The sequence below is a fragment of the Bufo bufo genome, chromosome 2 (genome assembly GCF_905171765.1).
Source record: "Bufo bufo chromosome 2, aBufBuf1.1, whole genome shotgun sequence".
NCBI lineage: Eukaryota > Metazoa > Chordata > Amphibia > Anura > Bufonidae > Bufo > Bufo bufo.
Window position 1 is genome coordinate 255,359,059 of NC_053390.1, and position 27,954 is coordinate 255,387,012.

Here is a 27,954-nt window from a genome sequence, read left to right on the forward strand (position 1 = left end):
CTGGGACCTGAACCTGGTTCTCTCAGCGCTCCAGGCTTCTCCTTTCGAGCCTCTGCGGACGGTTTCCTTGCGACTTCTGTCCTGCAAGGTTATTTTCCTGGTAGCCATCACCTCTCTTCGGAGGGTGTCCGAATTGGCTGCACTCTCCTGTCTGGAACCTTTCCTAGTGTTCCACCAGGACAAGGTGGTTCTTCGTCCGGTCCCTTCCTTCCTTCCTAAGGTGGTCTCCGCCTTTCATCTGAACGAGGACATCGTTCTCCCCTCTTTGTGTCCTTCCCCTTCCCATCCGCGGGAGAGGAAGCTTCATCGCCTGGACGTTGTCAGGGCGCTCAAGATTTACCTGGAAGTAACCAGCTCTTTCAGGCATACTGACTCGCTCTTTGTGGTCCCGGAAGGGTCGCGCAGAGGGATGGCGGCATCCAAAGTTGCTATCGCTCGTTTTGTCAAGATGGCTGTTACTGAGGCTTATCTCGCCAAGGGCAGGGTTCCTCCCCTTGGTGTTACCGCTCACTCCACTAGAGCGGTCGGGGCTTCCTGGGCTCAGAGAAATCGGGCTTCTTCGGAGCAGATTTGCAAGGCGGCCACTTGGTCCTCCTTGCACACCTTCACCAAGTTCTACAGGATGCATACTCATGCGTCGGCTGACGCTGCTTTAGGCCGTCTGGTGTTGCAGGCGGCAGTTGATTGATGCCTCTGGCGTTGGTTGAGTTTGTTCTGGTCCCTCCCTTCTGGGACTGCTCTGGAACGTCCCATGGTTTCCTGTGTCCCCCAAGGAATATGGGCGAGAAAAGGAGACTTTTGTATTACTTACCAGTAAAGTCTCTTTCTCGCTCTTCCTTGGGGGACACAGCACCCGCCCTTCATTGGGTTACAGTTGTGGTTCCGGCTTGGTTGCCCCCGTTGGGGCGCGACAGTTCTTTTTCCGGTTGGTGGTTATTTTTCACTACTTGGACACGCAACTGGCAGTCTCTTCTCCAGGCTGAAGGGTATAGCTGATGGAGGAGGGGCTTACAGCTTTCGCTTAGTGTCACGCCTCCTAGGGAGCAGAGCTATACCCATGGTTTCCTGTGTCCCCCAAGGAAGAGCGAGAAAGAGACTTTACTGGTAAGTAATACAAAAGTCTCCTTTTTATCCTTTGTAAACTTGTAGTATAGTTAATATCTAACTTTTTATATGAAGCATGGTGTGCCTATAGTATGTAACCTACAGTTATCCAGCGATGTCCTTGTTACATTAGAGAAGAGACTCTGCAGACTGTGTGTGATCTGTACTAAAGAAAGAGACCTGCTGTTTTATACTTTCCCCCTTGTACAGAAATTGTCACTGACTGGAAGAACTGGTGGTCCACTTCCAGCACCCAGAAGGTTACTTCATCATTAACGGGAAGCAGCATACGCTGTGGGCACATTTATTATGATGTATGTATTGTGTGACTACAGGCCACTGTTCTTTACTCCCGTATAATGTTAGGCTGGAAATCTGGTCTCACAGCTTCAGTCAGTTCAGCAGCGTACATTTCATGGCGTCCAGTCATCTGCATGAGGGGGGAAAAAACGAAATCATAAGATTCCAATGTTTTCATGACTTGGAAAAAATCTCAAGAAAAAAACCCCACAATGGAACCGCACTCTGCACACTAAATAAAGTACAATAATGCCATAGTTATAGAAAATATTCTGGTGCTAATTTTGTAAATATGAGATTCTTGGCAAATACATTTTGTACAAAATTATTTGGGCCTGTCTGCCAAATGTAAAGGCGATCTCTGTACGACACTAAATACTACCTGTTATGTGCCATAACGGCCACCATAAAATTCCGGGAATTCAGGTTACACATGCATGCTGTGTCCACTCTATTTCCCATTTTTGGTGCCATAATGGCCTCCATTAACTTCAGGGAATACAGGTACCAACATGCATGCTAAGCCCACTCTATACCTCTACTGGTGCCAAAAGGCTTCCAGGGAGAGCAGGCTACAGCTTTATACTTAGGCCACTTTCACACAAGCGAGAATTCCGCACGGGTGCAATGCGTGAGGTGAACGCACTGCACCCACACTAAATCCGGACCCGTTCACTTCAATGGGGCTGTTCAGATGAGCGGTGATTTTCATGCATCACTTGTGCGTTGCGTGAAAAAAATCGCAGTATGTTCTATATTCTGCGTTTTTCACGGAACACAGGCCCCATAGAAATTAATGGGGATGTGTGAAAATCGCATAGCATCCGCAAGCAAGTGCGGATGCAATGCGATTTTCACGCATGGTTGATAGGAGATGTTATTAAATTGATAAGTCAATTTACTGTATTATTTTCCTTTATAACATGGTTATAAGGGAAAATAATAGCATTCTTAATACAGAATGCTTACTAAAATGTGGCTTGAGGGGTTAAAAGAATTAATAATAATTTAACTCACCTCATCCTCTTGTTCGCGCAGCCGGCATCATCATCTTTCAGGACCTTCAAAAGGACCTTTGATGACGTAATCGCGCTCACCACGTGGTCCTTCTATCTTCATTTAGCAGGACCTACGCTGACGTCACCACGTGGTGAGCGCGATTACGTTATCAAAGGTCCTTTTGCAGGTCCTGAAAGATGTAGAATTTTAAAGGGGATGAAAATCACTCCTGAAAGATGAAGAAAGAAGACTATGCCGGTTGCGCGAAAAAGAGGATGAGGTGAGGTAATAATTTTTTTATTTTTAACCCCTCAAGCCACATTTTTGTAAGCATTCTGTATTAAGAATACTATTATTTTCCTTTATAACCATGTTATAAGGGAAAATAATAAAATCTACAGAATACCAAACCTGAACTTCAGTTGAAGAAGTTCGGGTCTGGGTACCACATTCAGTTTTTTCTCATGTGCGTGCAAAACACATTGCACTCGCGCAGAAAAAAACTGAACATCGGAACACAATCGCAGTCAAAACAAAGGTCCATTGTTGGGTTAAAAATACAAAAAATGTAACTCACCTCATCCACTTGATCGCGCAGCCGGGCTCGTCTTCTTCTTCTTGCACGACCTGGCTGGAAAAGGACCTGCGCTGACGTCATCGCGCTCACCACGTGGTGAGCACGGTGACGTCAGCGCAGGTCCTGCTGAATGAAGATAGAAGAACCTTCTATCTGCAAGAAGAAGAAAGAAAGACGAGTCCAGCTGCGCGATCAAGTGGATGAGATAAGTTACCTTTCTTTTTTTCTTTTTTTTTTAACCCCTCAAGGCACATTTTAGTAAGCATTCTGTATTAAGAACGCTATTATTTTCCTTTATAACCATGTTATAATGGAAAATAATAAAATATACAAAACACCGATCCCAAACCCGAACTTCAGTGAAAAAGTCTGGGTTCGGGTCTGGGTACCACAGTCAGTTTTTTCTCACGCGTGTGCAAAACACATTGCACCCGAGCGATAAAAACTGAACATTGGAACGCAATCGCAGTCAAAACTGATTGCAATTGCGTACCTACTCGCACGATTTTCCCTGATCGCAGACGCAACGCATCCGGACCTCATATCATCTGCAAAAAGATTTACTTTATATTTGAGACCCAATCTTCACACCTGCAATCTTTGAACTGCTCAATAGCTAAAGCAAAAAACGGCAGGGAAAGGGGGCAACCCTGACATGTGCCTTGACTAATGTTAACATCTGTGAGTGACTTAAGATATGCAGTTAGGGTTAAAGGGAACCTGTCACCGGGATTTTGTGTATAGAGCTGAGGACATGAGTTGCTAGATGGCCACTAGCACATCCACAATACCCAGTCCCCATAGCTCTGTGTGCTTTTATTGTGTAAAAAAATCGATTTGATACATATGCAAATTAACATAAAAGAGTCATATCTTGCTTGTGTGACCAGAGAAGAGTCATATTTTCAAGCTCTGACTCATCTCAGGGTAATTTGCACATGTATCAAATCGTTTTTTTTTTACACAACAAAAGCACACAGAGCTATGGGGACTGAGTATTGGGGATGTGCTAGCGGCCATCTAGCAACCCATGTCCTCAGCTCTATACACAAAATCCCGGTGACAGGTTCCCTTTAAATAAAGGGTTTGTTTGGAACATAGAAAAAAGAAAAAAATTCCCATAGTGGTCAATACTCGGTAAAGGTAAGACCAAGAAAGGCTATCAAAAGTGTTCTCGATGTCCAAGGCCAATAAGGAGATTTCATATTACACACCTTCCTCACATTATCCTGTACTTGCTGACCCGGGATAAACCCCACCAAGTCAGAATGTATTAGAGTGGAGAGGTAATGATTAAGGAGATTAGCTGATATGGGCGTAAAAAGTTTTAGGTCAACGTTAACCCCTTCCCGACTGCCCACTGGGTATATACGTCCTATTTGCACATGCTCTGTGCAGATAGCACGTATATAAACGTTAAGGCAGCGCTTTAATCCCAGCTCTGATCAGGAGCAGGTTGGGTCCCGGCTGTGAGACACCGCGGGGACCCTGAGGAGAAGACAAGAGCGGTTTATTACCACTTCTGCCTTCTCCAGTCCCGGAAGGAGATCGATGAAGGAGCGGTGCGAGGAGAGCAGGAAGCCGTCGAGCTGCTTGCTTTGTTAGTCCCGGCGGGGTGTCTGGCGCAGGAGCACAGCTGCAGGGTCTAAGGAGACCCTGATCAGCCCTGCCTATGTGTAATGCTTCCACAGGGGGCTGTTTTCCCCTGTAACTGGGGCTCCTGTGGATGCCCCAGTTACAGTGGAAACAGGGTAAAAAAAAAAAGGTCTTTTAAGGACCTCCTAGGGGACATATGTGCCCAAAAAAATAAAAATATAATAAAAAAATAAAAAATAATAATAAAAAATAAAATAAAATGCAGTTGCTAACAGAAACCGTCACCATAGTCGCCCCGTTCGCTCAAACCTATACATATTACATATGAAAACGATCGTCACAAAATAGGGAACCCATTGCAATAATTCATTTTTGGGTCAGTTTTAATATTTAAGAAATAAAATGCTATAATTAAAAAAAAAAACTTTTTAATAATAATTTGTTTTCTTCCAAACTAAACCTAAAAAAGGGAAAAAAATCTCTAAAAGAACATTCTAATAAAAAGTCCTAAGCGTCAAGTAAACAAATAAAATAAAAATTGCAAAAATTATTTTGGTAGTCAAAGAAATAAAAAAGCTATGGTCACTAAACCACCACGTCAACAAAATCACTAAAAAATGCATGGACATTCAGGCCTTTTTGGGGCCCAGTCATGAAAAGGTTAAGGAGTGAGATGGGATGGCAATTCACAGGAGTGATCCTTATCGGTTTTAGAGATCACTAATTTAAAGCAGTGAGCATGTCTGGAGGCGATGCGCCACCTTGAAGAATATAATTGCATAAGCATTTTAATTAGGGCGCAATATATCCTTAAAGGGGTTTTCCCATCACAGACAATATGGGCGTATGGAGCGGGGAAAGGTGGGGGAAGGCGCACTGCACATGCACAGCCGCCATCCATTCATTTCTATGGGGCCACCAGCACTCGGCTATTTTCGTTGACCCCATAGAAACAAATGGGAGCAGTGGCCGCGCAAGCGCGGTGTGCTCCCATTCACTTGTATGGGGAGAGTGCTTGGCGGTGGCCGGACTCCGGGAAACCCGGGGTCCTCCAGTCACCACTCTGCTCTCGCCATAGGTGCGTGTCCCACCTCTGGGACCCACACCTATCAGACAAATAGAGGCATATCCTAGCGATATGTCCCCATTGTCTGTGATGGGAATACCCTTTAAAAAAAAATTAAATACATTGCTGAAAATCCGTCCAGTCCTCGAGATTTACCGTGAGGACATTATTGCAGAGTCTATTTCCTCAACAGAAATAGCACAATTTAAGAAACTCTGCATCAGATGATGATAATCTCGGAAGACGTGAAGCTTTGAGAACAGATCTTATGTCAGCAATAGGGGGTTGTGAGGCAGTGACAGGTCTCATATATGAAGATGGAAGATGTGTCTCCTAGAATGGTGCAGGAAACCTACTGGAGGAGATGTATGGTATGATTTCCTGTGTTTTCCCCACGATCACCTGGCCTGAGGTGAGGCCAGGTGCGATAATCACTTGGGGATAAAGCAATCCTCAGTGTGTGAGACGAGGCGTTAGGCCCCAGGGAACAGACCTGGAGAAGGCCTTTGTGGTCCCAGCCAGAAGGGCTGGGGGGCCACAGTGCTGAGGAAGCCTGAGTTTGAGGGAATTGAAAAGGAAGCCTGCAGAGGCTGTGTGGTTCCAGCCAGGATGGCTGGGCGGCCACAAGGCTGAGGAAACCTGAGTTTGGAGGGACCCAGCGATGCCTGAAAAATGGCAGGTGTCGCACGGTCAGATTTGGGAGGACTGCTGGACCATATCCCCCCAAGGTATTTTGCTGCTCCCACCAGGAGGACTGGTGGGTTGCACTGGTCACAGCTAGGCGTCTGTCTGACCGAAGCCGAATACCACAGTGTGAACACTGAGCTAGAGGTGAGTTGGGGAGACCTCTGTATAGTGAGTGCCTAGCTGGGTAAGGGTTTATTGTTTTGTGTTGATGTAACATTGTGAGGTGCAGCTGCGACTTCATGGTGCCAAGTGATGCCAAACTTGGAAGTGTGATGTGCTGTGTGACAAATAAAGTACTGTTTGAGCTTGAAAACCCCCTGTTTGATGAGAAGTCTGTCATTGCCGACCCCTGAGAGAGAGCAATCCCTTAAAGGGGGAATATTATTTTTGATAGAAAGCATGAAATTGCTGATACATTTTTACGGGATTTGAAGTAACCTGCCCACTAGCATCCCTAATTTGATAGACCGTATTAGGCCTCATGCACATGACAGTTGTGTTTTGCGATCCGCGGATCCGCAAAACACGGATGGCGTCCGTGTACGTTCCGCAATTTGCGGAACGGCACGGACAGCCATTAATATAACTGCCTATTCTTGTCCGCAAAACGCACACAAGAATAGGACGGGTTATATATATATTTTTTTTTTTGCGGACCACGGAACGGAGCAACGCATGCGGACAGCACACTGAGTGCTGTCCGCATCTTTTGCGGCCCCATTGAAGTGAATGGCTCCGCATCCGAGCCGCCAAAACTGCGGCTCGGATGCGGACCAAAACAACGGCCATGTGCATGAGGCCTTAAGACGTTGAAGCGTGTGCAGTCTAGCAGCAAGCAATTCTAAATCTTTAAAATGCTGTGTGATCCTGTCAGAGGACCGGAGGTCAGGACGCGTATCGTGTTTCTCGCACTGAACTCTCTCGTGTGAGTCTGGCCTAAAGGACAAATAGTACTCTTTTAGTCCAATCCTACCTAATTTTAAAAATACATTGAAAAGCGTAATCAAAAGCTAAGGAAAACCGTATCTTACCTCATATATGCATAGTGGTTGTTGTGCGATTTAATTTTTGCAGCTGAACCATTTAACATTTTTCACCTGTAAAAACCACAACTGCGTAGGCAAAAATGCATGTGTTTTTTCCAATGTGGTTCTAACCACACCTCAACTCCTATGTGTAAATATACCCTCACATGATTGTCTGTAAAGAAATGCTGATATTTATGGGGGCGGTTTTGCATATTTTTGTTACTGCTGGTACTAACCTTGAAATTCCACTTATCGTTAGTTTGTCGACAAAGGTTAAGGTCCATCTCGGCAATCAGAAGGCCATCGCATATCCTGCTTAGCCCAGGAGTACGACTACCATCAGGAGCTGCTACGTAGCTAGATCCATAAAAGTAGCCAAAGTCATTATGGGCTTTAGAAAAGTAAAAAACATTAATTAACATGGTTGTCATAGTAAATGCCATACAGATGAGTAATACAGCAATTACACAAGATGGGTTGCTGTTTTGGGTCACGTAAATAACATCAATTTATGGAGCACAACTTCTCTTTCAGGATATCTAAAAATATAATTTCATAAAACCACTAAGGCTGGCCATACACATTAGATAAAAGTCAGCCATACCCACCACTGTCAGATCATAGGGAAGGGGGAGTAAGATCAGGCTTGTTGGATTTCAACATATTTGATCCTTTGTTTTCGTGGGATATAAGCCACTGCCAGAGGAGTATGACAGTGGCTTATTTGTCAGAAATTTACCCAGAGAAGATACTGTGCATGGATTTGCTGGGAGGGTGGCCATGCTGACCAGCCAAGCATCGGATAGTCAACCTATTAGGTTTCTGGCTCGATGTCCAATCGCAGAGCTAGGTGGGGGATTTAGGTCTGAATCTCTGTGACTGCCATTTTACAGTGACTTTGTACGCTAGCTACTGCGTGTTTTGCTACTCACTACTATTGCATTTGAACGTTTGGTATCTGATTATGGCTTGTTTCTGGATGAACCTCTCATCTACTGATTTGGCTCCTATTGATTCTCCTGGTAATCTGACTGTGGCTTGTTTCTGGATTTACCCCTCGTCCACCGTTTTGGCAGTCTGTCTCTCCTGGTTTTGACCCTGCTTGTATACTACTCTTTGCACCCCGGTCATCCTGGTCGGTCTGCTTCCAGCGAGCTTGCACCAATTTTCTGTTACTTTACATCACAGATATAACAAGGACTCTAGCAACCAAGTCTATCCGGCTTCACAGCAGGCTTTGGGGGTAGGGGTAGCCATAGCTTCCTACCAACCAGAGCGGGTATGAATACTGGTCATTTTTTCTGAATTGTCTGGCCGTGGTTCTGGACGGGGATCATAATATTTCCTTAAATTATACTCCTCTCCTTATTGAGTCATGCTTGGTTAGGCTGAGGTGAAATAGCTGTCAGTTGGACAAGTATTTAGACAGTCGTTGCATGTATATGGCTAACTTTAAAGAGGTTGTCCAAAGATTTACACTTATCACCTATCTGCAGGATAGGAGGTAAGTTTCTGACTGGTAGGTGTGGTCTGACCACTGGGTCAAGCATGCATGCAGCAGCTCCACTCATCTTTATGGGTCTGATCGAGATAACCAAGGACTGTGCTTGGTTTCTGTTTAACAGTACTATAGAGATGAATGGAGTGGCAGGGGAAATGGCTATCTTTATTTGGTGCATCTCGGTTTAGAAAAAACACTCCACCTAACTCAACAGTGGAGAGTGGCTTAGTGGGAAAAGAGCATAGTTTAGTAGAAAAAAGTGCAAGAATTGTACCAAAAATGTCTTGTAATTTCCCCAAAAGTTTTGTTGTGACTTCATGGGGACATACTATGTTAAAAAATATATGCAAATTTTTTTTTTTTTTTTTTTTTAAATGTATAAAATACAAATAATGAAAATAGAAAAGTGCAGAACCGCCCGGTAACTGAAACTATACATATTAAATATAAAACAATAAAATTAAGGAAATTAGGGAATCTATTCTAATAATTCACCCTAGTGTGAATTATCAAATTTGAAAACCCACAAAAATAATTTTGGTAACCTAATAAATAAAAATGATAGCACTCTCTTAAACTACCACGTGAACAAATTTCATTAAGCATTATGATGATAAACGTGTTTCAGTCCCCATTGATTCACACACACAAATGTTAACATCAGTAATCTTATCCTGTCACCTTTCTTGCCATCTCCGGAAGTGAACTCATTTTCAAAGTGTTCCTGAAAACAAATATTCAAAAGGATTTCATCAAAAAATTGTACTTTGTAGTTTCTTTAATACAAAAATGATGAAAGAGAAGAAGAGGCTCAAGAGGATGAGCTAATGTTTTATACTCACATTTCCCACGCGATTGATGGGACAGGTAAAACAATGATTGGCAATGGCGGCATTTCTTGCCTCTATGGGCCACAGAGACTCACTGCAAACAGATTGGGGCCATATAACATTACCTTTGCAATGGGACGTTTGAAAAATTATAATGTAGAAAAAGTAAAACTTGTATTAAAAGCATTCCAACCTGCAGCCACAATAAATATCGCTCTAACCTATGGTAAATTACATCCCAACAAAAGCATGACAAAGGCTTCCTATTGTCCATACAGATAATGGTCTATAGTACTCCTGTACTATAATAGGGTACTATTTACAGTCAGTATCTTTTGCTGTGATTTTTGATTAGTCTTTAAGTAGTGGCACCTTCAGGTGTGAATGCGCTTCTATTTTGTGAGCAGCATTTTTGTGCACTTTTGCCCTGCCTATCCCACGGGCGACCTTGATTAAGGTAGTACATGTAGCTGTGCGTGCTGCTTCTCTCATTGTTGCTGGATACACATAGAGGTGACTAGGAGCAGCACACTATATGTGCAGGGTATGCTCTCCTGAATGTAGATCCATACGGCATAGGTAGGTTTAGAGTAGGACCTGCCTGATTAAGATCACCTTGGCGCTGGTAGGCAGGCACAGATGAGTTTTGATCAAAATATATTGGCTGAGAGTCTCAGATTTTATTAGAGTGAGGGCTTAGTCCATATATTATGTTTGCATCTATTGTTTTAGTGCATTATTCTCTGTGATTTTATGATTTTACTATTACAGTCACACTAGCCACCCAGTGGTCTCTGTACACTCAGCCTCCAGCAATGACAGGCCAACCCCTGTGACCTCTGCAGTAATTATGTGTTGACGCGATAGGTCATCACTGGAGGCGGAGAGACAAAAAACATAGGGAGACCATGGAAGCACCAGGTGTTTGGAAGGTGAAAATATAACTTTTTAAAATTTTAAACGATTTTATGCCCCTGTGGTTTTTGTTATGGATACACCTGTAATTCACAGCAAAATCTTCGAAAATAGTTTTTTAAAGGGAATCTGTCACCCCCAGCAAGTGCTAATCCAGAAATCTCATCTACTTTGCTGCCACTGTATTTCATTACAGATTTCCCCCCCGCAAATCTGCATGGCAAACCCTCAGCAATTCTGGTATGTGTGGACATACCTTTAGGGTATATTCACATAGGACCCTGCAGCAGAAAATCTGCAGTGTTTCTGATGGAAATCCATAGCACAAGAAAAGTGTACCGCATGGTGCATTTTTTTGCTGCAAATTTCATTGTGGAAATGCTGCAGATTTGACACTGATTTCACTCTTTGCATTGCAATAACAATCCTCAGCATAAATTGACATGCTGCAGATTTAAAATCTGCACCACAGGTCAATTTTAATTTCTGCTGTCCATCATTCATTATAATGTAATGTGTCGAAATAGATTGATTACCTGAGCTCTCCAACAGTGGCTGAAGGGTTGAAAATAATTTCTGCTCCATTCATACTATACATTAACCAGTTCAGGGGATGATGTCGTCCATAGCAGATGTTCACAGCAATCTTTCCATATGCAGTTTGAAACACTCTGTGTCCTGTGTTCCCCTCCATGTAATAAGTGGACTTAAATACAAAAAACACTGAAACATCCAATACACTTCAGGGGGTATGTCATTTTTTTGTACAATGACAAGTTATATAATTTCCTAACATATTTTCTGTATCAATTTCTCACAGTTTACAAGATCTCTGCTTGATGTAATTCACTAGGAACCTTCATTGTTTTCTTCCAGTAGATTAAATATGTGTCCTGATGATGTGATGGACACACATAAGCCGTGCAACCATGGAGAATGATGGCAAGCAGAGTTTGTGAAAAAAAAACAAGAAATTGAACTATAAATAATATTAGAAAATCATATAATGTATAGTTTGTCATTGTGTATACATATAGGGTTTTTTTCCCCCTTTCAAAATAGAATAGCCCTTTAAGTGTTTCCATAGCCTGTAAGGGTCCACAAATCAAATGATGTATTCTGTTGCAGAGAACAGGTTATTGTTGGGGTGCCAGATGTCAGACCCCACCTATTGGAATATTAGGAGCCTACAAAATCCCTTTAATGTTGGCATGGGGACATCAAGGGTTCCTTGATGGATGATGTCAGACGAAATATGGATTGACCATGTTGGACCTTTCTCCAGCTACTGAAATATCTCCCTCTCCCCTAAGCTGAACACTAAGCTGAGCTGAACATAAGGCTAGATGAGCGTTAGGCCAACAGCTTTCCTATCTCTATGACCAGAATAAGAAATGTCACTATATAAAAAACAAGGGGGATCAAAAACTTTATGTACTGTAGATCTCAATATGTGGCCATGAAAACAACCCATGTCCCTTCAGGAAAATTTACAGCAACTTAAGTGCCATTTGACGTGTATATGTGTTGTCCTGTGTCCCTGAGTAAATGTACAGGGTTATAAACAAATAGTCATTGTTAACGCACCAGAGCTCTTATTTTGTTTGGCTGCGTTCACATCGGCTGGACCAATAACCACTGCAGGCAACAGTTTTTGTCCAGCCAAAACCTGCAATTTATGCCGGAAAGCAGCCGTATCCCACTATAGTCCATAGGGATCCGGTGAACTCAGGCAGGCTGTTCTTTGCCGGAACCGTTCACCAAAGATGTGAACATGGCCTCAGCCAGGGAAAGAAAGTCACTAGTGACCACCAAGTCTCTCCATGTCAGATATGGACAGCTGAAACGGCTCTCCATTCTGGAGATCCCAGCTTTAAATGACATTGCCTTGCAAGCTTTCGGATTCAGATGACTGGATATAATAAATAAACCAGTATTACACATTTCTTCTGTTTTTATAGCTTCCAGATTTTTTAAGCAGATGTTACTAAACTGTTCTCTCACCTCATTGAAATCTCCCACCCTTGGGATGTGGTTTTTGCGGCTCTTGCCAAGGACAGCTCCTGTATTTGATATGACCACAGCTGTGTTCCACAGCGTTTCTCCGTGCAACTCATCCCTCTCCAAGATTGGAGATACAATTACCATGTTATACTTCTTTGCAAGCTGAAAAAAAGTCAAAGGGAAAAGGGATTACATAAAACGTAATAAAAAAGTATCACTTGGCCTCAGCCCCATGAATGAGCCCTACCTGTCAGTTTGCTACTCCCATGTGAAAGGGGTTTGTCAGGGATTAGAAGGGTCTGTCTATGGCTTGTGTCTGGTTTGGCAAGTTTTGGAAGGGGATCAACTGAAATACCAGATGCCAAATACCAGGGTTGCCACCATTTCTACCTAGGATCACAAGAAAGCTGCTGACTGCTCCTGCCAAACTTAAGTCTGAAGTCCCCATATGAAAAGGAAACTGCCCACATACTGTCCCTGATTTATCATAGACTGGCAGCATACACCGGTCCATGATAACCCCAAGCGCTGCAGGAGGCCGCGCCTAATTTCTGACGCAGCATACGGCCCTGGCTCTGTTAGAAGATTAATGCAGATTCAGACTTTTGTGATTAGTCCCACTGACTTTTATATGCTAATTACTAGCAATTAATACTGCTGATAAATTAACCAGAGGCACCAGACCTCTAGAATTAATGCCGGTTAAACTAATAATTTACCACTCAGGTACCAATCCTAGGCAAAACCCAGGCAAAAGCAGACCCTTTTTTTTGTAATCCTGGACAGCCCCTTTATTTAACTATATCAGATGAGAAGGCAGGTGTGTCTCAGACTACCTCAGACTCCCTGTAAGCACACCTCTGCTCTAGGAAGAAGATTGAATGTGCCACTGTAGCACATATGACCGCTGAGGCCAGTGATTGGTAGCAGCAGTCATAGAATGTCACCCGTATTGGTATATAGTTGCATACATTGCATACCAAAAGTAAAGCAGCACATGCGCAGTCAGCATCCGTACTACTACATTAGCAGCTGCAGAGCCTCTGTGCTTGTGCCGCCACTTGGAGCAATGGTGCAGGCACGAGACTGACAGGGCCAGGTGAGATGTCTGGTGCTGTCAATCAAGTGGGTGGCAGGAGCCTCTTAAGCAATGAGGCCAGCCCCTTGCTGCTCAACAAATTAGTTTGATGAAGGAATCGACTTGTACAAATCCATCCGCTCATCTCTAAAGGCAACTCTGTGATCAAACACAGTGTGAACTTAGGGTCCATTCACACGTCCGTAGAATGGGTCCAGATCTGTTCCGCAACGTTGCGGAACGAATCCGGACCCATTCATTCTCTATGGGGCTGGAAGAGATGCGGACAGCACACAATGTGCTCTCCACATCCGCATTTCCGGAGCGCGGCCCCGATCTTCCAGTCCGCGGCTCCCGAAAAAAATTGATGTTCTATTCTTGTCCGCAATTGCGGACAAGAATAGGCATTTCTATGGGGGTGCCAGCCGGGTGTATTGCGGATCCGCAATACACTACGGACGTGTGAATGGACCTTTAGCCTAAATGAAACAATCAGTATTCCAGTCAGTATTCCACCATTTTGAATCTTTATGCCAAGTTTTGAGAACCTTTAAAAGACCTCCCTGGCAAATAAAATGTAAGGTGAAGATACACAAGCTATAATGATATGTTGGAGAATTATGGGGCATTCACATGTGGCAGATTTTAATGCAGAAATTTCTGCGAAAGAAATTCAGTTCCATTCATCTTAATGGGGTTGTTTTGGCGGCAAGCGCGTTGCTTTCTGCAAGTCCCATTCAGATGAATGGAGCTCATTTTTAGTCACAGAAATGTCTGCGCCAAAATCTGCCGAGTGTAAAGGCACCCTTAGATAACACAGCAAAACTATTGCGTTTATTCACAGGTTTATGAATGGAGTGGACCTGTTCCCACAGATCCACATTGCTGCCCTACTGTCAGATAGCTCCAGCTCATACATGAAGTGACTCAGAGAATACACATATATTAGAAAACTGCTATGTATACAGTTCCTGAATAGGTAAGTGAACGCTGGGGTTAGGTTCACCAGATATCAGGCTAGGTTCACATCTGTAGTTTCAGTAGTTTGTTCTGGCAGCGGAGTAGACTACCAGAATTATCCGGCGCTGTTAGATACTGCCGGCTCTCATTCACTATAATGGGATCGGTCAGGTTTCCGGCATTAATAACGGCTTCCTACTGGAAGAATACCACTGCATGCAGAGGTATTTTTTTCAGCAGAAAGTTGGCATTCATGCTGGAAACCTGACGGATCCCATTATAGTGAATGGGTATCCAGTGGCCCGGCGGTGTCTGGCTATGCCACATATGGTAATTCCAGTAGTCTGCTCCTTTGCCGGAACAGATTACCAGAATACCGAAACACAGATGTGGACGTGGCCTTACTTGTGTCTGACACCGAGAAGTGGGGTCACTTGAATGTTAAAGGGGTTGTCTCATCTCAGACCATGGAGGTATATTGCTAGGTTATGCCCCAATTGTCTTATAGGTGCACGTCCCACCTCTGGGTCCCGCACCTATATCGGGAACAAAGCCCTGCAAAGTGGTGGCTGGAGGACTCCGGTCCGGCCACCATCAAGAGCTCTCCCCAAAGAATGGGAGCGGACCACACATGACCGGCCACCGCTCCCATCCACTTCTATGGGTCTGACGGAAATAGCCACAAGCTTGGCTACTTTCGGCGGCCCCATAGAAAATGAATGGAGGGTGGCTGCGCATGCACAGTGCCTCCACCACTTTCAGGGCTCCGGTCTCGATATAGGTGCAGGTCCCAGCGGTGGGACCCGCACCTATCAGACAATGAGCACATATCCTAGCGATATGCCCCCGCTGTCTGAGAAGAGACAACCCCTTTAATGTGCCTGGTGCTACAATTCAGTGAAATGAAATGCAAACCATCTTTAATATACACTGCTCAAAAAAATAAAGGGAACACTTAAACAACACAATGTAACTCCAAGTCAATCACACTTCTGTGAAATCAAACTGTCCACTTAGGAAGCAACACTGAGTGACAATCAACACAAGTGGCTCAGGTAGAGCAGCTTATCCAGGATGGCACATCAATGCGAGCTGTGGCAAGAAGGTTTGCTGTGTCTGTCAGCGTAGTGTCCAGAGCATGGAGGCGCTACCAGAAGACAGGCCAGTACATCAGGAGACGTGGAGGAGGCCGTAGGAGGGCAACAACCCAGCAGCAGGACCGCTACCTCCGCCTTTGTGCAAGGAGGAACAGGAGGTGCACTGCCAGAGCCCTGCAAAATGACCTCCAGGAGGCCACAAATGTGCATGTGTCTGCTCAAACGGTCAGAAACAGACTCCATGAGGGCCCGACGTCCACAGGTGGGGGTTGTGCTTACAGCCCAACACCGTGCAGGACGTTTGGCATTTGCCAGAGAACACCAAGATTGGCAAATTCGCCACTGGCGCCCTGTGCTCTTCACAGATGAAAGCAGGTTCACACTGAGCATGTGACAGACGTGACAGAGTCTTGAGACGCCGTGGAGAACGTTCTGCTGCCTGCAACATCCTCCAGCATGACAGGTTTGGTATTGGGTCAGTAATGGTGTGGGGTGGCATTTCTTTGGAGGGCCGCACAGCCCTCCATGTGCTCGCCAGAGGTAGCCTGACTGCCATTAGGTACCGAGATGAGATCCTCAGACCCCTTGTGAGACCATATGCTGGTGCGGTTGGCCCTGGGTTCCTCCGAATGCAAGACAATGCTAGACCTCATGTGGCTGGAGTGTGTCAGCAGTTCCTGCAAGACGAAGGGATTGATGCTATGGACTGGCCCGCCCGTTCCCCAGACCTGAATCCAATTGAGCACATCTGGGACATCATGTCTCGCTCTATCCACCAACGTCACGTTGCACCACAGACTGTCCAGGAGTTGGCAGATGCTTTAGTCCAGGTCTGGGAGGAGATCCCTCAGGAGACCGTCCGCCACCTCATCAGAAGCATGCACAGGCGTTGTAGGGAGGTCATACAGGCACGTTGAGGCCACACACACTACTGAGCCTCATTTTGACTTGTTTTAAGGACAATACATCAAAGTTGGATCAGCCTGTAGTGTGTTTTTCCACTTTAATTTTGAGTGTGACTCCAAATCCAGACCTCCATGGGTTAAAAAATTTGATTTCTTATTTTTTTATTTTTGTGTGATTTTGTTGTCAGCACATTCAACTATGTAAAGAACAAAGTATTTCAGAAAAATATTTAATTAATTCAGATCTAGGATGTGTTATTTTTGTGTTCCCTTTATTTTTTTGAGCAGTGTACTCCAAATATATGAAATGTTACAATTTGGCATTATCACTTTGAGAAAAAAATTGAATAAAAACGTGACCTCTATAAAACATCCAATGCATGCATCTGGTTAGTAACATTTGTACCTCCTGGCAGAACTTAGTAGTGACTCCATTTTCAGCCGATTCTGCAAACTCTGTCCATGGCAATCGCTCTCTTGTACAGAAAGCAAAAGGCATCGCTGAAAGGATATCATGGGAGAATTTAGGACAAGCCAACTGAGCAAAAGTGAGAATTCTTACTTAATAATGAATTTATGCTTCCACGATTATCTTGGAATTACCCAGAAGGATTTAGCTACTGAGTTAGGCCTCATGCACACGATCCGCAAAACACCGAAGCCGCCCGTGTGCCTTCCGCAATTTTTGTAACGGAACAGGCGGCCCATTGTAAAAAATGCTTCTTGTCCGCAAAACGGACAAGTATAGGACATGTTATATTTTTTTGCGGGGCCACGGAACGGAGCAACGGATGCGGACAGCACACGGAGGGCTGTCCGCATCTTTTGCAGCCCCTCTGAAGTGAATGGAGCCGCAAAAACTGTGGCTCGGATGCAGACCAGAACAACGGTCATGTGCATGAGGCCTTACTTAGTTGTTGATTAAGAACTTGTTTCAGGTTTTTTCTCATTTGACATTGATCTGTGGATTTCAAGTGGTTCATGGTCAACTATATTATTGGCGCAGACTATAATATGTATTTCTATGGAACTAACGGGTATTTGGGGTCATTCAAAAAGAAATGAGCCCTCGAAGCTGTATCAGGCAAGTTTCACATGCACACAATGCAGTCACATTTTAGCATTAGCAGTTCTGCTGTGGCTGAACTTAGATAACCATAGGATGTGATTTACTGGATGCGGTTATCTCAACAAACAGGCTTTTGTCCTGACCATGTGTCTTAAAATTTACTCTGAATTCACTAAATCTTAAGGCTGTATTACACAGCCCGACGTGGCAGACTATTGTCAGGAGCGTTCCTTCCCGGCAATCTCCGGGAGGAGTGACCGCTATGCTGTTGCTCGACCCTATGCTCTATAGTGGTTTGCCGGCAGCAGATCCGGATTAGATGCCATAATCTGCCGCCTGCAAACAATCATTTTTCAACAAGTTAAAAGATTTGGATTGGTCGATGATCAAGCGTTTGCTCGTTCATCGGGGAATCGCGGCGGTATTACACTGGAAGATGATTGCTAACGAGCGTTCATGCGAATGCTTGTTAGCAATCATCTGCCAAAAAATCGGGCAGAGTAATACAGGCTTTACTCAGTCTGCTAAATCAGCTCACTGAGGGATCAGGTTATATGCTGCCCATTGATGTCTATGAAGAGGGAAGGGGGAGGAGGGAGCACGAGCTGCAGAGTGAGAGAAAGAGGCTCTGAGATGCTGCTGCTGGCTTTAATAAGTGTTATATCTGACCCCATTGCAGCATTCACTGCCACACTGCTGAGTACTACTGCATAATGTCATTCATGCTGCTGCTGTGGGACTGCTTCAGAGAGACAGGGGAGCAGGATCTTCTCTGTGTGTGCAGTGTATGGGAGACATCATATCAGGCAGATGCTGCCCACTTGTTATAGCAGAGGCCAATGGCTGCCACACTTGTCATCTCCCCCGGCACCTCTGGGCAGCTCAGACCCATTGGCCTCTATTGCATCGTTCCTGTTGGGCCCGGCCGCTGGACTAGCTCTGTCCCTCCAGTCTATTGTGTCTATGGCCCATGGAGGCTGCTGTAAAGCATAGCTCTAAATGCTGTTAAGAACAGCTCAGCCAAGATGGCTGCCTCCATAATCCTGTCCAGGAAACAGAATAAAAAATTATAATCAGAAAATAAAATCAGATTATAAAAAATTAAGTATACGTTTTGCTATCTGTTTTTAACTGGCAGAAAAAAATAGGTGACACATTCCCTTTAAGGAGAGCCTGTTTCATTCAGCAGCAGTTTCTGCGGACATAACAAGCACATAACTATCTGCAGGACGTGCCTCCTTGACCCTTTGCACCCAGTAGGTTTACTCTGTTACAGAATAACTCCACGTTACACATTCACTTCACAGCAATCCCTCTAACCTGCATACCACAGATTGCTCAAGAGAAAAGTTAAAGGGGTTGTCTCATTTCAGCAAATTGCTTTTATCATGTAGAGATTCATTTTTCCATTACATTATAGACGGCTCGTATCCATGGTTACGACTAGGGATGAGCGAATCGACTTCGGATGAAACATCCGAAGTCGATTCGCATAAAACTTTGTTTGAATACTCCATCCGTACAGTATTAGAATGTATTGGCTCCGATGAGCCGAAGTTATTACTTCGCGAAGTCTTGCGAGACTTTTTAACTTCAGAAATTGATTTATACTGTAAAAAAACATTTCCCGAACTCGGGTTCTGTTCCAAGGTACCACTTGAGGTATTAACTTCGGCTCATCTGAGCCAATACATTCTAATACTGTATGGAGCGCTCGCTCCGTACAGTATTCAAACGAAGTTTAATGCGAATCGACTTTGGATGTTTAATTCGCTCATCCCTAGTTACGACCACCCTGAAATCCAGCAATTGTGGCCGTGCTTGCACACTAAAGGAAAAAGCGTTGGGGTCTCTGGTGGCCGGGACTGCAGAAGTGTGTATATGATGGTGATTTTTCCTGTAGTGTGCAAGCACGGCCACCATTGCTGGATTTCAGGGTGGTCATAACCATGAATATTGCTGTAATGGCTAACCTCCCGCACTCCAGCTGTAGTAAAACTACAACTCCCAAGATGTACACTTGCAGGGCTGGTCTCAGAACTCCATAGAAATGAATAGAGCATGCTGGGAGTTGTAGTTGCACTGGTAATGTGATGGAAAAATGAATCAGTTCAGCAAAGTAAGCAATATGGACAATCACAATACATTAGTAAGTGCCTTGTATTGACTTTCTCTACATGATAAATGTCACTTGCTGAAGTGAGACAACAACTTTAACTATCATAAAAGTTATATTTCTTCCAGAAGTCAGAAATTCCAAAAAGTTTCTGGGATGTGACTGAGCGATGTCCTGCAAGGTGTTTGGTTTATCAGTTTACTAGCTGACGTCACCCATGAAGCATTTACATAGCACGAGGCATAGACAGCAGAGATATACATGGGGTTTGATACTTACTCCATGCCTCCTGAAAACATATAATATTCACATCACACAGAGCCGCTACTTCCACAATGTCTGCAATGCGCCTGTGAATGGCATTCACCTGTTGAAGCAAGTATAACATACAGGATGTAAGAGGACACCTATATGTCAGAGACAAGTAATGGCAACAGTCTTAACACCATAGAAGATAATTGCCCCTTTTGTACAACATATAGCATGTGCAGCGTGCTCTCCATTCATCGCTATGGGAGTTATTAAAATAGCTGAGCGAGTGCGCTGTGAATAGAAAACACACTGCACAAGCGCGGCCACCACTCCATTCACTGCTATAGGACTACAGGAAATAGCCGCGCCATTGCTCAGCTGTTTTGGAACTGCCATAGCGGTGAATGGAAGGTGGCCGTGAATGCGCGGCTGCTCTTTGTTCACTTCGAGGGAGTGGGGGGCGAGGGCCCTGTTGTGGAGACAGGGGCAGGTCCATGTCTAGGACCCGCTCCCATCTGAAATTGATGGCGAAACGCCATCAATGTCCCCGATGGAAATACCCCTATAAATCTTCCACCCATGGATAAACCCTTATAACTGTACATTTCAGATCACCAGTGCAAGATCTGCACAGATAGTGAACATGTAGGAGATGCTGGCAGACAGACGTTGCACTGCATTTTCTCCAGGAGAGAAAATTGCATTTTAGAGGAGTATTTTCAGCCAAGGAGGAGTATGAAATAAGACACTGCATGGCTGTTTTTTTTCTGGCCGTAACTTTTTTAAAAAAAATTCTGTCATTGTAGCCATAAGAGGGCTAGTTTTTTTTTTGTGGGGTGAATTGTATTTTTAGTGACACCGTTTTTGGGGTACATATAATTTGTTTTTTGGAGTGGGAATGGGGAAAAAGCAGTTCTGCCATTATCTTTGTTGGAGGGGCAGTCAATAGCAGGCTGCGACAGGAACGAGCCTCCCTAGCATCGCGGGCGACGCTAGGGAGGCATGTTCCCGACACGGTCTGCTATTGAAATATAGCGGGAAAAATTGTAAAAAAATATATAAAAATGTAGCACTATCATCATCGTAGTGACCGACATAATAAACGCCGTAAATAAATTCCACAACATAATATTAAACATGCAGGTTTTTTTTTTCCCCCACTAAAAATAAAATAATAAAAGGTATTTGATACACTATATATACCCCAAAATGGTTCCTAAAAAAAACCTACAACTAATCCAGCAAAATAAAAAAGAATTTAGAAGAAATAATTAAAAAGTTATGACTGTTGGAACACAAAGGGGGAAAAATATTATTGGTCCTTAAATAGTTATCTCACTAAGGAGTTAAAAATGCAATAGTGTCCCCTGAGTTGTGCGCCAACAAGATTTACTGCAGACACACATTAAAAATCTACAACAAAAAAAAGTTACATTTTTGGGAGGGTTTTTGCAATTTTAATGTGACTGTTACGCTGGGTTCACACCTGAGAAGATTTTATCGGGCGTTTACAGACGCGGCTCCGGCAACAAGCAAACGCCCATTGTCGCGCGTTCCCGGAAGTCTATGTACGTGAACGCGTAACCATACGCCCCAAAGAAGCTCCTGTACTTCTTGGGGCGTAGGGCGTTTTGCAGCACGTTCGTACGCGCTGTAAAACGCTCAGGTGAGAACCATGCCCATAGGGGATCATTGGTTCTTGCCTGTTGAGCGTTTTACAGCACGTAGGAACGCACTGTAAAACGCTCAGGTGTGAACCCAGCATCGCGGGAAAAGGTGCGGGTGCATTGCGGGAACATGCACGATTTTTCCACGCGAGTGCAAAACATTGTAATGCGTTTTGCACTCGCGTGACAAAAATCGCGCATGTTTGGTACCCAAACCCGAACTTCTTCACAGAAGTTCGGGCTTGGGATCGGTGTTCTGTAGATTGTATTATTTTCCCTTATAACATGGTTATAAGGGAAAATAATAGCATTCTGAATACAGAATGCATAGTAAAATAGCACTGGAGGGGTTAAAAATTTTTAATAAAAATTAAACTCACCTTAATCCACTTGCTCGCGCAGCCCGGCATCTCTTCTGTCTTCATCTGTGCTGTGAGCAATGGGACCTTTGATGACGTCACTACGCTCATCACATGATCCATCACCATGGTGATGGATCATGTGATGGACCATGTGATGAACGCAGTGACGTCATCAAAGGTCCTATTGCTCACAGATGAAGACAGAAGAGATGCCGGCTGCACGAGCAAGTGGATTAAGGTGAGTTTAATTTTTTTAAAAATTTTTTAACCCCTCCAGCCCTATTTTACTACGTATTCTGTATTCAGAATGCTATTATTTTCCCTTATAACCATGTTATAAGGGAAAATAATAATGATCGGGTCCCCATCCCGATAGTCACCTAGCAACCGCGCGTGAAAATCGCACCGCATCCGCACTTGCTTGCGGATGCTTGCGATTTTCACGCAGTCCCATTCACTTCTATGGGGCCTGCGTTGCGTGAAAAACGCAGAATATAGAACATGCTGCGATTTTCACGCAGCGTACAAGTGATGCATGAAAATCACCGCTCATGTGCACAGCCCCATAGAAAATAATGGGTCAACTTACGCATCGCATCCGCGCGGAATACTCGCCCGTGTAAAAGGGGCCTTAGGAGGTTAAGGGGTATTCCAGTCATGTAAAGGTACCATATCTCCTACCTATTGGATTGGTGGAGCCCTCCAAAATGAATGAAACAGCTGGTCAGGTATGCGTGCAGCCGCTCCATTGATTTCTAAGGGAGATCTGGGGGTAGATGAGTTATTTCTGGGGGCTCCCGTGGATAATGGATGACTTTACAGAACAGGAATAGGCATATTTAGAAATGATTCACCTACTCATCAGGACCATGACCAGAACAAATAGAGGCACTGGCGTAACCCGATCCATGTCATGACCTGCACAGAGGATGGTAGCTCCCTCCTGCTCTACAAATATCTAGCAGGTCAAGGGCAGCACAGTTCTGCAATATTGAGGAACTTGCATACACCATGTAAAGTCATTTGGGAAACCTGCTGCAAAACCACGGCATACAGGGGGGGCGGGGGGTTCATCCATAATGTGCATGATTTTTCGTTAGCGATCAGCTTGCAGTGTAATACTGATGCCTATTGCCCAATGAACGAGCATCGGTATTATTAACCCTTTCTACCCTGGGCCAGTTTTCACCCTCCTGCCCAGGCCATTTTCTGCAAATCCGCCATGTCACTTTATGTGGTGATAACTTTGGAACACTTTTACTTATCCAAGTCATTCTGAGACTGTTTTCTCGTGACACATTGTACTTCGCGACAGTGCTAAATTTGAGTCAATATATTTTTCCTTTATTTATAAAAAAAATCCCAAATTTACCAAAAATTTGGAAAAATTCACAATTTTCTAAATTTTAATTTCTCTACTTTTAAGACAGATAGTAATGCCTCATAAAATAGTTATCAATCAACATTCCCAATATGTCTGCTTTATGTTGGCATCATTTTGTAAATGTCATTTTATTTTTTTAGGACGTTAGAAGGCTTAGAAGTTTAGAAGCCATTTTTTTAATTTTCAACAATTTCCAAAACCATTTTTTTAAGCACCAATTCAGTTATAAAGTGATTTTGAGGGGCTTACATAATGGAAACCAAAAATAAATGACCCCATTTTAGAAACTACACCCCTCAAATTATTCAAAACTGATGTTACAAACTTTGTTAATCGATTTTACCATTTTAGGGTTTTTGATCGCTTGGTATTACACTTTTTGTGAGGCAAGGTGAAAAAAGGCTGTTTTGGCATAGTTTTTTATTTTATTTATTTTTTTACAGTATTCACCTGAGGGGATATCTCATGTAATATTTTTATAGAGCAGGTTGTTACGGACGTGACGATACCTAATATGACTATCATTTTTATTTTTGTTAAGTGTTACACAGTAAATGCATTTTTGAACAGAATTAAATCTTTTAGTGTTGCCATTTTCTAAGAGCCATATTTTTTTATTTTTTGGGCGATTGTCTTAGGTAGGGTCTAATTTTTTGTGGGATGAGATTTTGGGCTAAATACACCTTTTTGATCGCTTGTTTTTTTTGTTTTAATTTTTTACTGCATTCATCTGACAGGGTGGATCATGTGATATTTTTATAGAGCCGGTCGATACGGACACGGCAATACCTAATATGTATACTTTTATTTATTTTTTCTTTTTAAAAAAAATAAAAAATTGATTACTTAATTATGGGAAAAGAACACTTTTTTTTACTTGAAACTTTAATTTTTTTTATTATCCAAAACTTTATTTTAACTTTTTTTTTTTCCACAACTTTTGGGGGTCTGATCCCCTGTACAATGATTTTACAATACTTCTGTATTGTAATGCATTGGCTGTAAGTGTATTACACACTGTAATACACTTACAGCCTTCCTGGGGCTGCATCTCACAGGCTTATATGGAAGGCAGCCCTGATGCCTGCGGAAGACATCGGGCTGCCTTCCCTGCCATCGGGTCCCCGTCACAGCAGTGCGGAGACCCGATGGGGAAGGGGAGGGTGCTTCCACCCTCCACACACCCCGCACATGCTGCGGTCAGCGTGGACCGCGGCAAAGTGAGGGTTAATATGCCGGCGCATACAGCAGGGGTCTTGCTAACAGATCGGGCGGGCGCAGCTCCTGCACCCGCTCGATCAGCGTGCCATGGTATTACGGCGCTGGTCGGGAAGGGGTTAAGAATGCTTAAACATCATTGTTTTCCAGCGGCAGATCATGGTGTCTAATTACAATCTGCCGCTGGAAAACCACTAGACAGCATGGGGACGAGTGATGGCATAACAATATGTGGAGGAGTTTGCTGCATGTAATAGCAGAGGTCTCCTCCGCTAGCTAGCAGGCGATTGCCAGAAGGGAACGCTTCCCTCGCTACAATCGCTTGCTCAATCGGCCTGAGTAATACACACTTCAGGGCAACCCGGTGGCTCAGTGGTCAGCACTGGTGCCTTGCAGCACTGGGGTCCTAGGTTTGAATCCAAGGACAACATCTGCATGGAGTTTGTATGTTCTCCCCGTGTTTGCATGGGTTTCCTCCGGGTACTCAGGTTTCCTCCCACACTCCAAAGACATATTGATAGATTGTGAGCCCCATTGGGGACATTGTGATGCAGAATATAGTAGTGCTATATGTGAGTGTAATAAATAAATACATTTAGGCTGTTATGGAATGTAAAGGTGGCCATATCCATGACAGGAGAATGAATGGCTGCTCGTATTCATGGCTCTCTCCACCCCTGCTCTGGAATAGCAGGGCACACATAATTACCATACCTGCTCTGCCACCGGACTTGTAGTTGGCAGCTGGATTTTATTCTGGATTAATCCCACTCGGACTACCCGAGGCTTTCGGAGTTGTTCACTCGCAGCATCAAACGCATATCCCTTTAACTCAAATCTGTGATGTGAGGCAGAATCCACAGCACGACCGGGGAGCTCTAAAGATCTGGAAATAACGGATCCCTAACATCACATAACGGAATGAAATCCTGCACATGTATGAACACAACACTCCAACTACACGTGTGGAAACTTCTGTGACCGACACAAATGGAATAGAAAGACAGGTGGATGAGAGAGAGAGAGAGAGAGATGAGGTATATGATTGATAGATAGATAGATAGATAGATAGATAGATAGATAGATAGATAGAAAAGATGTAACAAACAAAAGGATGAGGAGGTAGACCAATGTCCAAAAATAAAAAAAAGTAAAAAGGCATCATTCTCCAAAATGAATAAAAAGTGAAAAAGTTTATTCACCTATGTGGACGCGATGTTTCGGCTCAAACACTAGTGGCTTTAGTGTGAAACATCGCGTCCACATAGGTGAATACATTTTTCAATTTTTATTCATTTTGGAGAATGCTGCCTATTTACTTTTTTAGATAGACAGACATACAGTAAGTAGATTAGACAGACATACAGTAAGTAGATTAGACAGACATACAGTAAGTAGACAGACAGACATACAGTAAGTAGACAGACATACAGTCAGTAGACAGACGTCCAGTAAGTAGATTAAATAGATATACAGTAAGTAGATTAGACAGAAATACAGTAAGTAGATTAGACAGACATACAGTAAGTAGACAGATGTCCAGTAAGTAGATAGACAGACATACAGTCAGTAGATTAGACAGACATACAGTAAGTAGACAGACATACAGTCAGTAGACAGACGTCCAGTAAGTAGATTAAATAGATATACAGTAAGTAGATTAGACAGACATACAGTAAGTAGACAGACAGACATACAGTAAGTAGACAGACATACAGTCAGTAGACAGACGTCTAGTAAGTAGATAGACAGACATACAGTAAGTAGACAGACATACAGTCAGTAGACAGACGTCCAGTAAGTAGATTAAATAGATATACAGTAAGTAGATTAGACAGACATACAGTAAGTAGACAGACAGACATAGAGTAAGTAGACAGACGTCCAGTAAGTAGATAGACAGACATACAGTCAGTAGATTAGACAGACATACAGTAAGTAGACAGACAGACATACAGTAAGTAGACAGACATACAGTCAGTAGACAGACGTCCAGTCAGTAGATTAAATAGATATACAGTAAGTAGATTAGACAGAAATACAGTAAGTAGATTAAATAGATATACAGTAAGTAGATTAGACAGACATACAGTAAGTAGACAGACAGACATACAGTAGACAGACAGACATACAGTCAGTAGACAGACGTCTAGTAAGTAGATAGACAGACATACAGTAAGTAGACAGACAGACATACAGTAAGTAGACAGACATACAGTAAGTAGATTAGACAGAAATACAGTAAGTAGATTAGACAGACATACAGTAAGTAGACAGACAGACATAGAGTAAGTAGACAGACGTCCAGTAAGTAGATAGACAGACATACAGTAAGTAGACAGACAGACATACAGTAAGTAGACAGACATACAGTCAGTAGACAGACAGACATACAGTAAGTAGACAGACGTACAGTAAGTAGACAGACATACAGTAAGTAGATAGACAGACATACAGTAAGTAGACAGACGTCCAGTAAGTAGACAGACATACAGTCAGTAGACAGACATACAGTCAGTAGACAGACGTCCAGTAAGTAGACAGACATACAGTAAGTAGATAGACAGACATACAGTAAGTAGACAGACGTCCAGTAAGTAGACAGACATACAGTCAGTAGACAGACAGACATACAGTCAGTAGACAGACGTCCAGTAAGTAGACAGACATACAGTCAGTAGACAGACATACAGTCAGTAGACAGACGTCCAGTAAGTAGACAGACATACAGTCAGTAGACAGACATACAGTCAGTAGACAGACGTCCAGTAAGTAGACAGACATACAGTCAGTAGACAGACAGACATACAGTCAGTAGACAGACATCCAGTAAGTAGACAGACGTCCAGTAAGTAGACAGACATACAGTCAGTAGACAGACATACAGTCAGTAGACAGACAGACATACAGTCAGTAGACAGACGTCCAGTAAGTAGACAGACGTCCAGTAAGTAGACAGACATACAGTCAGTAGACAGACATACAGTAAGTAGATAGACAGACATACAGTAAGTAGACAGACATACAGTCAGTAGACAGACGGACATACAGTCAGTAAGTAGCCTTAGGCTGTCTGCTCTCACCTCAGCTCCCTCCCGTACAGCAGCCTCCACACCTCCGGCAGCTCCGGGGCAGGAATGCGTTTCTCCAGCACATGCTCCAGGGACTGCAGCTCTCCGGACATGGTGCTCCTTACTGACCGAGCTCCGGAGAAGTGCGGGTGGGGCGGAACTGGAGGG

At 43.6% G+C, this 27,954-nt stretch overlaps 1 protein-coding gene across 1 annotated transcript; it reads right to left on the reverse strand.

Annotated features, from left to right (window-relative positions):
• Positions 1-1,392: 1,392 nt before the first annotated feature.
• UPB1 (beta-ureidopropionase 1) lies at positions 1,393-27,954 on the reverse strand. Its single transcript, XM_040416416.1, has 10 exons — positions 27,799-27,954; positions 25,430-25,601; positions 20,112-20,199; positions 17,054-17,148; positions 12,608-12,769; positions 11,140-11,309; positions 9,701-9,782; positions 9,540-9,582; positions 7,594-7,748; positions 1,393-1,534 (listed from the first exon to the last, which is right to left on the reverse strand). Exons 1-10 carry the CDS (start codon positions 27,897-27,899, stop codon positions 1,451-1,453), a joined length of 1,152 nt encoding a protein of 383 aa, XP_040272350.1. The 5' UTR covers positions 27,900-27,954; the 3' UTR covers positions 1,393-1,450.